This window comes from Schistocerca cancellata, chromosome 1, assembly GCF_023864275.1.
Source record: "Schistocerca cancellata isolate TAMUIC-IGC-003103 chromosome 1, iqSchCanc2.1, whole genome shotgun sequence".
Lineage (NCBI taxonomy): Eukaryota > Metazoa > Arthropoda > Insecta > Orthoptera > Acrididae > Schistocerca > Schistocerca cancellata.
In genome coordinates, this window is record NC_064626.1 from 290,383,649 (window position 1) to 290,402,588 (window position 18,940).

At 39.4% G+C, this 18,940-nt stretch overlaps 1 protein-coding gene across 4 annotated transcripts in view; it reads right to left on the reverse strand.

Moving 5' to 3' along the window:
* Positions 1-2,448: 2,448 nt before the first annotated feature.
* LOC126160382 (organic cation transporter protein-like) overlaps positions 2,449-18,940 on the reverse strand; it is a 261,617-nt gene continuing 245,125 nt past the window's right edge. For all 4 annotated transcript variants that reach the window (XM_049916919.1, XM_049916913.1, XM_049916927.1 and 1 more), the window contains exons 10-11: positions 16,311-16,447; positions 2,449-3,636 (exon numbers count right to left, since the gene is read on the reverse strand). In XM_049916919.1, coding sequence (XP_049772876.1) covers positions 3,549-3,636; positions 16,311-16,447 — 225 coding nt within the window. In that variant the 3' untranslated portion in view covers positions 2,449-3,548. The remainder of the gene's footprint in view (positions 3,637-16,310; positions 16,448-18,940) is intronic.

Here is an 18,940-nt window from a genome sequence, read left to right on the forward strand (position 1 = left end):
GAATGTTTCCTGCATCCATATTCATATTAATAGTATTAAATGACACACTTTGATACACCATAAAATACACATACTTTTAAGATATGGCAGTAATTTACCTTGAGAAAAATATTGGTTGGCTAACAATCAAACGTTGAAGATCTGAAAAGCTTTGTGCACTTCCTGTTTATTTATTTCTTGTGGCATGATGAATTCTCAGATTCAACTAATAAGTGATGTAAAAAATTGAATGTTTGGAAGCTTGCTAACTCTTGGATAAATTTCTGTGGGCACCTCTGCTCATTGCTGTGATAGGCAGCCTCAAAATCCTGTCTCACAACATATTACACTCAGATTCCTCTATGTGGTCAGTCATTCAAACACCAGTAATGTGTTCACTCTTTTCTTAGCTGTTACCTTTTATGTTGCAACCATTCTGCACAGTAGCTATGATGTATTTACAGTTCCGTGCAGGCTGGATGTTACATCTAGGACATAGTTGATTTTCTTAGTGGTTAACAAGGGCTTCACATTGTTAAGTGGTGTTATTCTGCTGCATGAGCTGTCCCACCACTCTGTCATGAAACATGTGACACAGTTACAGTTCTGAGTGTGTTGTGTACTCTTGTGAACATTCCTTTACTGTGTGTTTTATACAAATGTGATACATACACTTCATCTACATCAATACTCTGCAGGCCATTTGATGGTGCATGGTAGAGGGTACTCCAGGTACCACTAACTGATCCCCCAATCCCTTTCCCTGTTCCATTTGCAAATAGCACAAGGGAAGTATGATTGTTGGTAAACCTCCATATTAGCTCTAAATTCTCAAATTTTTTCATTGTGGTTATTTTGCAAGACATATATGGGATGAAAGTATTATGTTGTCTGACTCTCCTTGGAATTTACAGTCTTGTAATTTAAATAATAAACCTCTCCATAATACATGATGCCTTTCTTGTAGTGTGTCACTGAAATTTGCTGAGTATCTCTGTAATGCTCTCTTATAAACTAAATGATTTTGTGACAAAATACTCAACTCTTTGTTGAATCTTCTCTCTCTTCCATTAATTATAGCCAGTAGGGGTTCCAGACTGAGACAGTACTTATGAACTGGTTGAGCAAGTGTTTTGTAAGCCACATCTGTCATGGATTAGTTACATTTACTGAATATTCTTCCTATGAATCTCAGCCTGGCAGTTGCTTTTCCCCCAGTTTGTTTTATGTGGTCATTCTACTTAAGACTGCACCACATGGTTATTCCTGAATACTTTACAGTAGATACTGTTTCTAGGAATTTGTTGTCAGTAGATTAGTTGAACAGTTGTAGATTTTTTTCTTCTATGTACGCACAATATGTTACATTTATTTGCATTCAGGGTCAACTGCCAGTCCCTGTACCATTAATCTGTCCTGTACAGGTCTTTCTGCAAATCCCAACAGTCATCTGGTATTCTACCTTCTTACGGGCAACCACATCAACTGCAAACAGCCTCATGCTTCTGACATTTTCTACTAGATCATTTATATGTATCATTAACAGTAACTGCCCTTTCACACTCTCTTAAGCTACTTCTGAAATTACCTTTATCTCTGTCAGTTTTGTTCTGTTAAGAGCAACTTTAGGATGTGTGTGTGTGCAGGGTAGTCTTGAATCTAGTCACAAATTTGGTCTATTACTTAGTTAGCTCTTTTTTTTTCTCTAGATGACAGTATGGAACTGTGAAGTAAATAATTTTTTGTGTACCAAAGAGTTTGATTTAAATATAACCTCTAATTTGTTGAAGTGAGAGTGGATACAGTGTATAGAATGTTAAATAAATCCTTAATGAGTTAAATTTTAAGGTGGGTGCCTCAACTACATAAAACACTTGGAAAACATTGCTACACTAATGTGAACTATTTTGCTTGTTGCAGCACACTCATGGCCTGTGTTAAACCTGTTAAACAATAAGAGGAACAGTGGTAAATTGTGAAATTGTTTTGAGGTTTCAGTACAAGTGGCAGTGGATACACTTCCCACTATAGTCAATATACATTGCCTGTTCTGGATTTTTTCAAACTTGAATTGATATGTTTGTGCATGATAGGGCAGTATGTAAGTTCTGTTTGGAAGACTATTTTTTCACCTTGGGGACTGGTTGGGACATAGGGCTGGAGGAGATCAGTGGTCATTCTCTGTCTCCTGTTGCATACACCCTTGAAATATTACAAATCAACTTCATGTCCACACATTTTCTTTATGTCACAGCTCACTTACACTAAAAAACTGCTAGGAACAGTATCTAAATCATCTGTAGGAATTAACGAAAAATGTATAAATAATAGAACACTTAGCAGATTACAAAATGAAGGCAAATATAAAATTAATTTTCACTATTTAAAAATAGTGTGTTACAGTCTCATTATTGCATGGCATAGGAAGATGTGAGGGGGTAGTGAATTATCTAAATCCAAGTAATTAAATTTTCTCTGTTACAAAAAGATTTATTTTGTATAAATATATTTACATTTATCTGTGATTACAATCACAAAATTGTGAACTTATAAACAAAGTTCATATCTTTTGCACTCATAAAGACAAAACATTTTTCTAAAATTGCTGATTTCCAGAATTAGAAATCAAATTTCTTCTCCATTTAACAATGAATAGTGTACACAGGTAATTAATATGAGATTTACGTCAACCAATGGCAGTTCAGCATAACACATGGTAGGTCTACTTGTACAATCACCTAATGATGTTCACTACATTGGTATCATAGATAGAAAACACATCAGAATATTTACAAAAATGGAGTTTACAGGAAGAACAGTTAGTAATAATTCTGAGGGTTGATTATATGAAGCTAACAAATTAGCTAAGAACACTTATTTGTTAGATGTAGATATGAGAAATGAAGCTTTCAAATATTGAAGGAATAGGTGCGTGATATGAGATAAAGATGTCACAGAAAATGAACTGTCAGGGAGGCAGACAAAAAGATGATCAAGAAATGGAAAATGCATCTGAAACAATGACAGATGAGTAATGAATGAATTCAGATTCTAGAATTACCTAGCAATATTAGTAGTTTGTGTACTAATGGATCAAATATTAGATTTTTCTGTACTCTTAATCTCTCAAGCATTTGAGATCTAAATGTGATAAATAAGGCACTGTGAAAAATTGGAGATAACCTCTCCTCTTAAATAAATTACCTATTGGGATGAAAATTATTAGTATGAAGGATGATATTTGCTTGCTGATAAAACTGATTATGTATTAACTACATAAATTCTGACTAATTAATATTCTACAGAAGCTGTCTCTGGTAACAACTTTAATACTTCACTATAAAGCTACAGGTAGAGATTAAGCTTAGTACATAACATGCCCAAGCTACTGCAGTCTGTCAAAATTACATGTGGAAAACAATTCATCTTGCACTGACTGCACATTACTTACTACTCCCTGAATTGTGCTGTATATACATATACAAACTTTCATATCATGTAATCAGTCTTACTCAATGCTCTTTTGCAATTCACGTTCTCTCTACTGCCATACTTTCAAGTGACAAGCATCATGTGTGTCTTTTTATTATTAGAATTGCTTTAGAACTTTTCTTAGTTGTCTCTGCTGGTGCCTTTTCAATATCTTCTGCTGCTTTCCTATAAAAGAATGAAATCATCATTATTAATTTTTATGTAGGTTACCTCCTGGCTACATAACAAATTATGCTTATAGATAATTTCTAAAACTCCTGTAACGCAGTACTGTAAATCAATAAATGAATGAACTTTAACAACATAGGTAATTACAGTTACTTACAAATTGGTTTCAAGGTATGTGAAAAAAGTTATGAGACTGACAACATTGTGAGAGATTTGGCAATGCAGTGTTGTTTTACTTGTGAAGACCAGTGTTTTCATCCCTTCCAGGTGCTCATTCTGAGTTTCAGCTCTGTATAGCCATAACTTGATTTTTTAAAGAGTTATCAATGAAGCTGTGTTTTTGTTGTGTTTTACAAAAATGGAACAGCAGAATTTAGAGCAACATTATGCCATCAAGTATAATGATTTTACAAGAAAATAATGCACAAAAATCTTTAGTGCAGGATAGTAATGTCTTGTGATTCTCTTGAGTTCAACATCTCACTCATCATGAGAAGATGCAGACTCATTTTTTCAGGTGGACTGAGCAGAGGACATGTTGAGTGTGGGAAACAGTGGAACATTTATGTGTGAGAGTCAGTTTTCCAAATGTAATTGGTAATGTTTGTCGATTTAGGTGGCTTGGGTGGGGTTATTTTATGATTATGTTTGTGTGTGTGTGTGTGTGTGTGTGTGTGTGTGTGTGTGTGTGTGTGTGTGTGTGTGTGTGTGTGTGTTCTTTTGGGCCTATTGTTTGCATGTTGTGATGCTCTGTGGAAGTGATCGATCCCTGTGGATATTGTAAGTGTAGCAGAAATAGGGAATTTTGTGTTGTTTTTATGTCATCATTTTGTGCGATTTTGGATGGTGGTGTGTGTATGTGTTTATATTTAGTTTGTCCCCACCCAGAAACCCCCAATTTCCCATGTTGATCCTGTTAGTTTGATTATATTTTAGAAGTTAGATGTGTTTGTTGTTTTTATATGTATTTTTCTGTTTGTTCTCATGTTTGTGTAATGACGTCATTGGGGCCATATTAGAGACATTGAAAATGGTTTTTTTCCGCCATATTGGTGTTATGGGTCAAAACATACAAGTGGAATCAGATGCCTCTGTAATCCATCATTCTTCCCACCCTCTATACAGAAATGAAACAGGAAGAAACTCTTATAACTGGTACAATGGCATGTAGTCTCTGCCAAGCAACTCATGCTGATTTGCAGTGTATAAATGCAGATGTAGATGTAGATGTAGATTTATATGCCCTCTCGACAAATGTATATATATATTATGAGAAACAACAACAAAAAAATTAAAATTATAGATACTGGTTAGAGATAAAAGATTCCCGTGAGGAGAATCTTTAGTTTCTTGTGAATGTCAGTTTTGAAGTATAATGCTAAAGCAGTGATGAACAATACTAATACTGACATTAATGTACCAAAGGTGAACTTACTTGTAGCTCAGAATAATAAAGTGTTTCAAAAGTTTCAGAAAGTAAGCTCGAAAAAGATTTACTTGAACAAGTCCTTTAGGAACAGCAGTCCCTTAATGCAAGTGCCTCAATAACTTTAAAGTGAGTCCTTTTTAAGTATTTGCAGAACAATCTCTCCTGGGCCAGGAGCTGTAATTCTACCAAATGTAATCAGTACCCATTTAAGTTCCACTGCAACACAGAAGGCACTATGGGAGTAATTTATTAGTGATGGTTATTCTTGTCCTCCTTCCTTGGCAAAGGCAACTTACCCAAGAGGTCAGGGGCAACATTAGGTGATGCCTGGCTCCCTGGTTTCACCATGTGGATATAAATGTCTTTGACCATTGAAAGGGAGAGGGCTCACCAGTCCAAAGGCTTAGCTGCTACTTTCTTCCATTTGAAACAGTTTTTTGTGTGGTGTTTTCCTTAATTATGGGAGGAGCTGCTTGCTTGAGTAGTGCAGTGGTATTTGGATGAGGTTCTAAATCCATCATCAATGGATTCTGAAAGATTTCAGGTTCAGGTATAGCTTCCCAATGCAACACACATTTGTAACTTACAAGAAGTTTCAGAACAGTGCATACCCCTCTGCAGAGTGAAAATTCATTCTGTACTTAATGTAACTGTTGAAGTGTAGACTCCTATGGTTCATATAATCACACAACAACCTCTACATATCTGCACTCTGCAGCCACTGAGAGGTGCACAGGTACCAATTATTAGGGTTTCTTCCTGTTCCATTCATATATGGAGTGTGGGAGTAATGATTGATTGAATACCTGTGGTGTGCAGTAATTATTCAACTATTATCCTCATGATTCCAGCACGAGTGATAGGCATGGGGTTGTAGTATATCCCTAGAGTAATCATTTCAAGCCTGTTCTTGAAACTTTGTTAAAGGACTTTCTCAGGGTAGTTTACATCTTGCTTCAAGAGTCCGCCATTTCAGTTCTTCACTATCTCTGTGAGACACTCCCATGGATTAAACAAACTTGTGACATTTGTGCTGCCCTCCTCTGTATATGTTCAATATCCCCTGTTAGTCCTATCTGGTATGAGTCTTGTACACTTGAGCAATATTCTAAGATGGGGTTATTGTTTGCAAGGTCATTAATATAAAACATGAATGGGTAAAGGTTACAACACACTTCCTTGGGCAACATCTGAACTTACTTTTACAGCTGACATTGACTCTCCATCCAAGGTAACATGCTACATCCTCCCTACCAAAAAGTCATCAATCCAGTCACAATTTCTCATTATACCCCATATGATCATACTTTTGGCAATAAGCATAGGTGTGGTACTGAGTCAAATGCTTTCTGGAAATCATGAAACACTGCATCTACCTGGTTGCCTTGGCCAAAACTTTCAGAGTATCATGTGAGAAAAACATGAGCTGGGTTTCACATGATTGATGTTTTTGAAACCCTTCCTGGTTGGTGTTGAGGAGGGCATTCTGTTCAAGATACCTCATTATGTTTGAGCTCAGAATATGTTCCAAGATTCTGCAGTAAATCCATGTCAAGGATATTGGATTGTATGTTTGTGGACCACTTCTATTACCCTTCTTTTAAATGGGTGTGACCTGTGCCTTTTCCAAGAACTAAGCACAGTTTTTTTTTTTGTTTGTTTGTTTACTAGGATGGCCTTCGGCTGTGCGTCTGAGAACGACTTTTTTTATTATTCACTGTGGCCCTGAAAAGGGCCGTTTGTTGAGAACACTACTTTCAATGATTATATAAAGTACAATCACCGACAATGCGACAATCTTCCAAAGAAGAGGGACACTTACCTTCACCCATAAGTGAACGCTACAGTTGGAATTTATCTTACAACGTCTATGACAAGACAAAGACAAACTCCCATGAGGAAAAAGGTAAGAACCCTCATTAGCAATGATAATCTCAGAAACAGGTATAGTACGGTAAGCTAAGATTTCTCTGCTTTCAAAGGATTCCAAATCTCCTCTACCTGCATTGTTACAGGCAACGAAAGCTACAGTCACCCATTATGGGTGAAGGCAAGAGGTCCCTCTTCTTTGGAAGATTGTCGCATTGTCGGTGATTGTACTTTATATAATCATTAAAAGTAGTGTTCTCAACAAACGGCCCTTTTCAGGACCACAGTGAATAATAAAAAAAGTCATTCTCAGACGCACAGCCGAAGGCCATCCTAGTAAATGGCCTCATGGTAAGTGAGGTCTCCTTCTCAGGGTGAATTGTGTTAGAGCCTCAAAATCTATCATAGATTATAGTGATGGTTCTAATGGCACCATGAAGTTAACTCAAATAAAAATGAGGATCCCATACCATAGGTTTGGTCATTGTCAGTGTATCTGTAATGGAGGCAGTTTTGGAAGTGGAATATCCATCTGAGGATGATTTACCCACATTATAATATAAATAGCCAAAAACATTCAAAGAGGTTGCATCACAGCCCTATGTGAGGTTAATTGGGCTTTTTATCATATCATACTACATGCAGTCAAACTTATCAAATTCAAACCCAGAGGGTTTTTTGGGGTTCATTAAGTTTTTTTACAAATTTTATAGCAGAGAAAAATAATAAAACATTATTTTTACTACAGAAAAGAATATTAGAAAAATGAAATTTTGTGGTTACTTTGTGAGTGCACAAAAAAAGTGCCAAATAATTTAAGCCTATCTCAGTTGTATCCATCATATACAAAATAGCATAAAACTACATAAACAAGCAAGTATACTGTATGGTTATTTCCAAAGTAACAAAATCTTAGATGAATTGTGAGTTGCCTTTACATATCATCTGTCAATAGTAAAAGCAAGCAAAATCTTGATGAAAGCATTTGTTGAGGGTATGGTGGGAGGTCACTGTTCTGCAACACATGAATTTTAAGCTTTTAACTCTGGACAACACTGATGATAATTCTCTCAGATTATTTGAGTACAGCTAAAGAAACAAACTACAAACATTTTATGGAAATAAGCAGAGAACACAATTACTTATAAAAAGATGAACTCATCAAGGATCTGTTCTTGGATTTTCCTGGTACCTATGTTAGACCACACAAAAACAAGGTAAGTTTTCATTAAACTTAAGATTATCAGAAGTACAATAAAACAGTTATACTACAACCCTCCACATATAGCTCACATAGGGATTGTGATAAGATTAGAATATTTACTGCATGCACAGAGGCATTCAAACAATCATTCTTCTCACACTCCATATGTGAAGAACAGGAAGAAACTCATAACTGGTACAATGGGACATACACACTGCCATGTACCTCACAGTGGTTTACACCATGTGGATGTAGATATAGATATAAATGTAGATGTCTGGAAATTCCCATTAAAAAATTCTGGGACTTTTAGAGAGGAGTGAGTACATAATATTTTGGAAAAATGCCCATGTCCAGAAATGTACCATTTCTGTTCTACAATGGTTTCAATACAGATGTTTAACTCATCCATTTCTGCTTGAGGAACTGAGTTATGTATGATGCAGTATAATTATTATATAACAATCTGAAGGGAAACATAACAAAACATTCATTTATCACTTAAGCACATGAATTTCTGTTAACATTAAAAATTACATACTGTAAATGCAGTATGCTGGATTCTTTCTTGTTTTGAAATAATATAAACATGTAATGTTTAAATGTTAATACAAACAGAGCATAATTCAATTACCCAAGCAGAAGTGGATGAACTTTTGGGGACGAAACACTGTGGAGTCACCCAGAACACTGTTGCTGTCCTGAGGTAGCTCAACTAAACTCTCTAGATGTGCTATTAGTTCACTCTGATCAGTGTTTGTGATAACATGCTTTGTACCTTGTAGGACAATAAAATATATTTGTATGGAATTGTACATCCTGTTAGTAATTGTTATACGTAGCTACTATCCCGAGTGCCACATCTTCCACAATGGTGACTCCAAAATTTCAACCATATCATGTTTAAAATGTAAAATCTCCCACACCGGTCGATTGTCTTACAATGACACAGCTATCAATTCAGCCATTTCCTGCTCCAAGGAACATCACTCTCATCTCTTTGTTAATGCCAGTGAATTCCATGAACTTTCCAGGCCTCAGTTTGTTATAATTTCACCAAAACCTGGGTGTATTGTCTGATCCAACAGTTTGTAGTGAACCACCAACAATGCTTCCATTGTTTCCACATCTACCACACCAGGCTCCCACTGCTTCACACCAAACCGGCCAACAACATTTCGAATTCTCAGTGTGACCAGTGCCTGATGGTCATTTGTCTACAATTCTGCTATGACACTGAATGTAATTCCAGACAATCTATGGCTTTCCATGCTGTTCGTCAGTACATGTAGTACTCCAAGCTCCCACATGGGAGATAATGACACTTATTCCTGGGATCACTCTTGTACTGCCAGTGAATCTGTGTGCATTAACATTCCCAGTGTTTTGGAAAACTATACAGGTCATAATAATTGAATAATTGGTCAACAGTGCCCCCCAATAAACAATCCTGAAATTGTTTCTAACTGTTTACTATCTCCCATATGAAATAACACGGGTTCAAGTGATCTTCTTAGAAGTAAAAGTGAGCTACCCAATGTGGACTGTGTTGTCATGCAGTATTTTCCCATGTGATCTGTGTCGCGACATCACTCAGGTGCCACGGTGGTGGTGGTGGTGGTGGTGGTGGTGGTGGTGGCATCTCCACCAGCCACCCCTAATGCACTTGGAGCCATCACCACTATATGTGATGCACACACACTGCAGCTCCTCCGTGCATGTGTAATGCCCAGATGCAGCAAAACTATGTTACCAAATTCATTACCTCGTGAGCATACCATATACTCACAGCATCTGGCAGCTCCCATGGACTAGCACTTTGCACCGCCATACTGCTGGTCATGCCCACCTTCATGCTCAGCTCACATCTAACTCACCACACAAATCTTCATCTCACCGTGACCATGATCCACCCTATTTCTTCCACTCCTGTCACACCTATTGTGCCAAGTTTCTCTCCACTGCTTTACAACACACCACTCCCTGATACTTCCACACTTGTCGCACCTCCTGTGCCATGTATCTCTTAGCCACTTTATGATGCACCACTCCATGATGCCTCCACTCCTGCCATGTGTACCATACTGGGCAATGCCCTTCTTATGATGGGGAGAGCCTCACATTACCATGGCCCTTACCATTCCACAAGTCCTTAGCTGAAACTCCCTCTGTTAAATATGGATGCAGCTATTCTGTGGTTCACTCTTAGTCAGTGCATAGTGCAGTCTGCAGGTATCACTGAGGACAATGACAAATTTTCAGTACTTCTCAATCACCTCAGTGGTAACACCAATCTCATTAGCGACTTTCTGCTTGATGTGCCCACACAAACAAATAAGTTGGAGACTGTCAAGGCACTTCTGCTTCAGTGCCTATTCCACTCGCAAGAGCAACAACTTCATCTAGTGTCTAAGTGAAACCTCACTCTCTCACAATACAATTTCCATGCTAGGGTGCAAGATTCCCCTGCAAATTGATACTAGCCTCTTTTCAGATTGTACACTGTGGCCTTTGTGGCTCTTAAAACTGTGGGGGAGCATTCAAACAGTGATGCTTGAGCTGATGCCCTGCCAGCACTCTTGACCACTAATGTGCACCTCCAATCGTGCAGATGCCGGCCATGTGACATCTATCTGGACTTGCTGAACCTTGCTGAGCCATCACCTGCAGCTGCTCTGTACAGTCTCCCATGTGAAGAGCATAAACAAATGCCTACAGTGCAGACTACCACCAGTGTGCCTCTGCCTGGTCACTGAGCCGTGCCTGCCCGTCAGAACAATGCAAGTTGGCTGGGCATCATGCCGCCCATGTGCATTGCCTCTGTTGGTTACACAATTGTTTCGGCTCTGACATGCTGCACTGTAGCCAGCCTTGCTCATACTCAGCATGATCTTGCACCCTGATACTAGTGCACATTGTCATTCAGCCTCTTCAAGTAGGCAAATCACCACTTCCTGGTAGCATCTGCAGGTCTCATCTATGGCCAGATAGCTCTCACCTCTTCTAGTCAACACCAGAGCCAATGTCATCATGACTCCATCATCTCTCACTCCTGCTACACTTTCATTTTCACCCATGACATTGCATGCAGCTAATGACTCCATGATGCTAGTGACTGGCACAGCCTCCATCAATCTCTATCTCAGTAACCACCCATCTATGCCTTGGACGTTTTTGGTGGCTGGAACGATGGAACCTGTCTTAGGAGCTGACTTACTCAGACACTACCATTTACTTCCAGACCTGTACTGCACTCTGCTCCTGCACCACTATGGCCAACAACCAATCAGCAGCAAGATCTAAGACTCCAATCCTCCCAACTATATGCCACCCTCTCTTACTTCACTGTCAGAGACATCTCTTGATCTTATCTTGAAATGTCAAATGCTCCTGAAAGAGCTCTGCATGACCTCTGTCATTCACTTTAAACATTGGGGTTCCAACTTGGCTATGAGAGCAACCAATGACCACCTCCACTCTCCAATGGCCGAGACATCTACCGAGCTTCATATGACTCAACAGAAACTCACCATTCTGCAACATCAACACCCACTGTCCAATAACTAAGACAGTAGATCAGTCTCAAAATAGGTCAGTAAACTGCCAATACCTAATTGCGATCACACAGCCACACCCAGTGTTATTGACAGTGCCTCCATGATGGAGTTGTCCGTTGATGATGGTGTTACTACAACACCTAGTGCTATGCCCTCAGTTCCCACTTCATCCCACTATTTGCTCCATCCATGACAGGACAGTTTGTCTTATTCACACCACCCCCAGCCTGCTGATCCACCAACATCCTCACCTCACCGCCTATGTCCCCAAAAAAGCAAAGTGGCAAAAGCCGCCACTGACCAACTGGTATTGTACGGCCAACTGACAGTGCCTGGGCCTCTCCTATCAAGTTCGTCCTCCAAAAGGATACTACTTTACAATTGTGTGGTAATTATCAGTACCTTATTGCCCAGACTATAATAGACAGCTACCTTGTACCAAACTTACACAACTTCACACACAAACATTCTGGTGCCATCATATTTAGTGTGGTTAATAGTAGAAGGGCCCATTTACAGACACCTGTGGCTGATGAGTATATATCAATATCTGCAATAATCATGCCGTACTGTCATTTCAAGTTCTTATTTATGCTGTATGGGTTAAAAAATGTGGTACATACCTGGCAGAGGTTTATTGATAGCCTCCTATTTAACATGTCCTTGTGCTATGCTTACCTCGATGAACCGATAATTTTCTCACAGTCTCCCGATGAACATGCAATTCATTTACACACAGTGTTGGATGAGTTAGGAGCACATGGTGTCATAATTAATAAAGGCAAGTGTGAACTGTGGAAATCAAGTGTCACCTTCATTGGACATCAGTTGACACTTGAGGGATATGCCCCAAGCCAGAGAAAAGGAAACAAATCTTCCTTCTCCCTTCTCCCATCCCCTTCGGACTATCAAGAACTATGACATTTCCTTGGAGTCATCAACTTTTACAGGCATCATTTCCCACATGCTGCTGACACACACTTGTCTCCACCTGATCCACTGCACAGCAAGAACATCACCAGAAAATGATACCCGAGGTGGACCCATGAAATGCAAACGCCTTCCGCAAGGTAAAATGTAACCTCACACAAGCTGTCACCCTGGCCCTTCCGTCACTGGACACACTCCTCATGATCATTGCAGATGCCTGCATGGTACTGCACTAAGAGATCACTGGGGTAATACACTGCTGCATCTCCTCTTGCGAAAGTTGACTGATACTCAGAATGGTCCACTTTTGATAGAGAGCTCTTGGCCGTCTATGAGGTGATCTGCTATTTCCAGGATGACACTGAAGGATGTCCTCTAACTATTTACACTGACCACAAGCCTCTTGCAGACACTACGAAAAACCCTTCTGTTAACACCACACCGAGGCTCCTTTCACTATCTCAACCTGGTCTCACAATTTACCAACGACATCAGACGCACCCAAGGTGCAGAAAATATAATCATGGATTAACAGTCTTGCTTCACAGTCACATATACTCAGCTGACTTTGATCTACTCACTGACAAGGGCCAAAGACCCCAACCTGCAACAACTACTCACAGGACAAGACACTGGGCTACAAATACAACAGCACACACTACCAGGAGTCACCAAACGACGTTTGGTGTAATGTGTCACATGAGAGGATAAACCAGTTGTCCTACAATCCTCTTGGTAAACAGTTTCAGACTTGCTGCACAATCTTACACATCCCAGAGTGCATCCCACACTCAAATTAGTCACAGAATGCTTCGTCTGAGCTAACGTCAAGCACGATTGCATGGTATGGACCAAGGCCTGCATCCCTGTCAACAGGTAAAGGTAGGATGCCCCACTCAGCTCCACTTTTGGAAATTCCCTATCCCAAAGGAGCATTTTCAACAAGTTCATATTGATTTAGCCAGGGCACTCCCCGAGTCACAGGGTTCAAAGTACATCTTATCCATCACTGACCATAGGATGCATTGGGTTGAGGCCACCCAATTACCAGACACTTTAGTTGACAGAGTTGCCAGGGCCTTTGCAATTGGGTTGTGAGGTTCATTTGTCCTATGTCACTGACAACAGATCAAGGATGGGAATTTAAGTCTATCTTATTCAGTGAACTGTGCGAACTTTGCTGGTGCCATTGTTTCCATATGACTGCTTACCACCCACAGTCAAATGGACTAAGGAATAATGCACTATATGTTCGAGGCAGCATTGATCTGCCATTGGCAGACATGGACCAATGCATTGTCCTAGTTGCTTCTGAGAATTGGGGCTGGTCATAAGCAAGATTTCAATGCTTCTCTGGCTGAGGTTCTATATGGTGAGCCACTCTGTCTCCCTGCAGAATTTTTCACTCAAGTTGTAGCAACACTGGACCGTGACCTGCCAGAACTAGTTCAGTGAGTGCATGAGCACAGATGGAACATCCACCTGCCACCACTCACCGATCATGCAAAGTCCATCTCCTCACCCTCCCCACCTATTCCTACAGCGGCCCATATCACACAGTCAAGCAGGACACCAACACGATTGACATTATCATCTCAGGAAAAATGCCTACAGTGTCCTTAAACAGACCACAGCCTGCATTGACTTTGGCTGACTCCCTGGTGGCATGCCCTGCATTGGTGCCTTTGCAGCCCCAACACACACTCATTTCAGAGCACAACTAAATATTAGTGACTTTCTGCTGAAAGATATCAATGTCGCCCTATGTGACTCACTGTTAGTCATCTCCACCTCCATTGCAGATAGGCAGGCAGGCCTCAGTGTACTCTCCAGGTCAATCAGACATGCTAAACTCTTGTCCTCTTTCATCTATAAAGCAGGTGTAACATCTTGCTTCATGACTGATGGAGCCCTCATTGTCATAGCCCCTGTATATGCTGCTCCCCCCACCAATTCCAGGATAATGCCACCCCCTCACCAGCCTCTTATCATGCTAGGTACACTGCCCCCTCCTCCATCACTGATGATATGACATCTTCTGCTGCCATCACACAACCTGCACTGCATCACTATCCCCCATTCCTCAGCCTTTGGTGGCTCCTCCCACTTTGCACTTTGGAAGCACACCGTGCCAGCTGGTGCACCTCTCCAATAATGAAATTTCAGCAATTAATGCCTCCACCACATGAACATCCTGCCAGAGCACACAGCTTTCTCCCACATGCTCCACACTACAAGGGGGGTGGGTGGTGGTGTCTGTGGGCATGTAACTCAATGGAGTTACTTGGATCAATATCACTGCCCTGAGATAGCTCAGCTAACCTCTATGGACCTGCAGTTAGTTCACTCTGATCAATGTTTGTGACAACACGCTTTGTTCTTGTGGGGGCAACAAAATATATTTGTATGGAATTGTATGGGCTGTTAGTTATTATTACATGTAACTACTATCCTGAGTACCACACCTCACGCAAATTAAATCTCAGAATTGAAACCATCATAGAACAGAAATGGTATGTTTCCAGACATGGGTTCCTATTCAAAATATTGTGTACTTATTCCTCTCTACAAATCCTAGAAGTGTGTAACAGTAATTTCCAAATACTCTGTATTACTGGACTGGTGTTTGACCAAAACCTCTCTTGGGAAGGACATACATCTACACAGCTAATGTGCTCATGTTCTTTCAAATATGTATCTACACATACTTGTATATAATACAAGAAATAGCCACTGTCTGAATTTACATTCTTTAAGACATTTCCTTGTCTGTAACTGCTTTAAGTATCTGAACATATGATTTTTCAACAAGTTTCCACTCTCACCTCATGCAGTGCCCTTAAACGAGTGTAAGAAACTTTGGTTAATTGCCATACATTTTATTTAATTGGATTCTTACACTTTAATAAGTTTAAAATACGCTGCATACTGGTGAAATAAAGTACTTTTGTTATAAAAGCTCTTCTCTCGGTGTTCAGGTTTTGGTAAGTAATTCTTGTGCAGATGTTCGTTATTACTGCATAAGTGTAACTCCATTACATACTTTGACCAGGTCTATTATAGGGAAATACTGAAAGGTCACTAAATATTTTATTCTATTCTAGTCTAGTGTCTAACTGATATAGCACTCCGTTTCTGGCGATCTTTCTGTCAATTATATTTTAACCCATTACCATCCCCCCCTCCCCCACACCCACATTCACATTCACTGCAGCACTCAACTTTCTGCAAATGTAGGCACTGTTATGCACCCACAGCATCCTACCTCTGTCTCCAACAAAAGATGTGATATATGATGCTCTCTAAAGGAAGCACTTAACTACATGATAAATATGATTGTCTATTTGTGATTGGTCAATACAGGTTGCCAGACAGGTTAAATGAAGCCAGTCTAAGATACATTTGTGCAATGATTACAAGTCAAGTGGGGCAGAACAACCTGCCAAGAACAGTGTGTGTTTTCAAAGTGTAATGCAATAATTATTGTGTGGTCGCCTTCCAATTTTTATTTATTTAATTTCAGCAATATTTTCTTCCTCTATGCCAAAAAGTATGCATCCTAATAATATTTCACTTTATGTACACTTCCAGTACAAGTCATTTCTGTGTGAGGAGGACTGTGTCATTAATTGGTGTGTGAGGGTTCAGAGATTTTTATGAGAACCTGGAGTGCTATACTCACATGCCAAACTTCTCGCCCTCCTCAATGGTGTCAGGAAGGGTCTTGTTGAGTGTCTCTGGCAGCAGCAGTGCCAGAACTCCAGCCATAAGTGTCAGCACACCGAACAGCAGCTGTGGCAGTGGAGCCCATACACCTGCCTGTTGAAAAAGAGCCATGCTGAAATTATGGGGGGAAGCTATCTCCAACACATGATCAGTCTGAACTGAAATCTCTTTCTCTATCATCACAAAGGATGAAAAGACTTAAAGGCAGTTTACCCACTCACAGCACATGTATCCTGTTCTGGGCCCTCCTCTGTAAGGAACTTCTTGTTTGTACTGCCCAAATTTTGAAGGAAATGAATTGGAAATGACAATATGTTTTAAAATTATGCTTGCATGACTATGCAGCTCTGAATATAAGAGGTAACTGATGATCTCAAATGTTTGAAGGTTACATTCATCATCAATCTGTTTTATTAAATCATAACATAATGTTTACGAATTAGCAAAATAGATTTATTTCATGTTATGTCCCAATCTGCTCTGCTTTGCTTTATTGCAAACTTGTGCCACCATATTGTCAACAGAGATTGTTGGCATTATACTGTTAACAAAGCTTGCCTAAAAATCATTTGTCGATATTCTCTTACATGAAACAAAGTAAGCCACAAAGATGAAAAGCCATACACTCTGAATTCATTTGAATTAATGTTAGTGTTAATGTAGTTCATTTAGTGCAGTCAGCAACTAAATTTGTTATTTCTGCCTCAAGAAAAATTCAAAACATGGAACCATGGTTACCTTACTCTTCCCACTTTTAGTAAAAACAAGAGTAAGGAAAACCTAGTTATTTGGTGATTTGTAATGTTTACAAAGCCTAAATAAGTAGAGACCCAAAATTTTTATTTCAGCTTTATGATGGAGCTTTCCCTTATTTGTGAGAAGCATGCTAGTGCTTAAATTAGTAAAACAAAATTTTATTAGATGCCATCTTCACATTTTATACCCAACAAAATTTGTTTTAAGTTTGAGCACATATTGCTGAATAGTGGCTGGACAGTTCTTCAGTACTGTGTGTCCTGTACAACCTTAAACTGGACCTGGAAAGAATAGGGTGGTTCCACAGTTCTGTGAACAATACTCTGGGGATCTTTTGGAGACAGAGATGAAGTACCACCATTGGACTGGTAAGAGAAAAAGACATAATAAATAACTGTATTTTCTAAAAAAGTATCATCCCTCAACATCTCTCCAAAGAGCACATTTCATTTGGTCAACTCAAAGACATTTAGCACCTATTTACATGCAGTAATACTCTTTTACAGTGTATTACATGTGGATTACACCCATCAAAACCATTTGTTTGGCACCAAGAAGAGGAAAAGTACAACATAGCCCAGACTTGTCAGAACAGATGGTCAAAGAACAAATTTGAAGGTTATCTGATACACCTTTCATCATCACAACCAATATTTTAGCAGGTACCTGTTGTATGCATTGAGCTTTGACTGTTCTACTTCAGCATGCTACTATCCTATGTTGTGTAATAAACAGCCCATTGCTGTTTTAGCCTTTAGAAATGCAGGTACCCTGTCAATTCATGGAAAAAAGGTTTCACTTTCTTTTTAATTTACAGTGGAACCTTGTATAGCGAGCATAATTTGTTCCAGAATCTTGCGTGTTGTGCGAAACACTCTTTAAGCAAAACAATTCATCAAATATAAATTAATGGGAAATACAATAATGTGTTCCACGCAGAAAAAGTACTGAGAGTTTTATCTTATTCATACCATTTATTCAAAGAAAATTATACATACAGCATTATGTATTTTATTATTCACAATACAAAACTAATTCTTTTTTACTAGGAAGCTACCTTTAGTCATTCTTTTCTGGTGATGCTTCAACACTTGTCAAAAATGTGAGGCAGCATTACTGTTGAATAAATCTGTAGTGCATGTAGTCACTGCTTTATGAAAGTGATATTTTCAATGTATAATGCAACCAATTTCTATGCTTTCAGCATTTTTCTTATTGTAACAGAAGGTTGTTGCTTTGCAGTTACTGCCGCCTCCTCCTCCTCCTCCTCCTCCTCCTCCTCCTCCTCCTCTTACTCCTAACTGTTCACAACTTTCTGCTGTGGAACACACTGCAACACCATAAGCTCTTCAGTGGTCATTTCTTGGCTGTGATCTTCCACAAGCTCCCCATGCTTTTGGCCAAAGACACATTCCTGATGACTACTGGCTCAATAGGGATTGACTCAAATGCCTCAGAGTCACATTCAACGATGTACTCTGGCCAAAGCTTCTTCCAAGCAGAAGTGAGAGTTCTCTTGGTAAGCCCTTTACATGCATTTTTGATTATCTTGATGCAGGCAATGATGTTGAAGTGACATTTTCAGAACACTCAGAGTGAGACTGGTAGCCGCAGTCAACTCAAAGCAAAGCTCAAAGACTGCTTTAGTATAGAGCTTCTTAAAGTTAAAAATAATCTGCTGATCCATGGGTTGGAGAAAGAGAGTGGCGTTGGAAGGTAGAAATTGGACTTTGATGAACTGAAATTCTTGAAGGAGGTGGTCTTGTAGGCCTGGAAAACAGGCAGGAGCATTATCCATAACAATCAACACATGAAGTGGCAGATTCATCT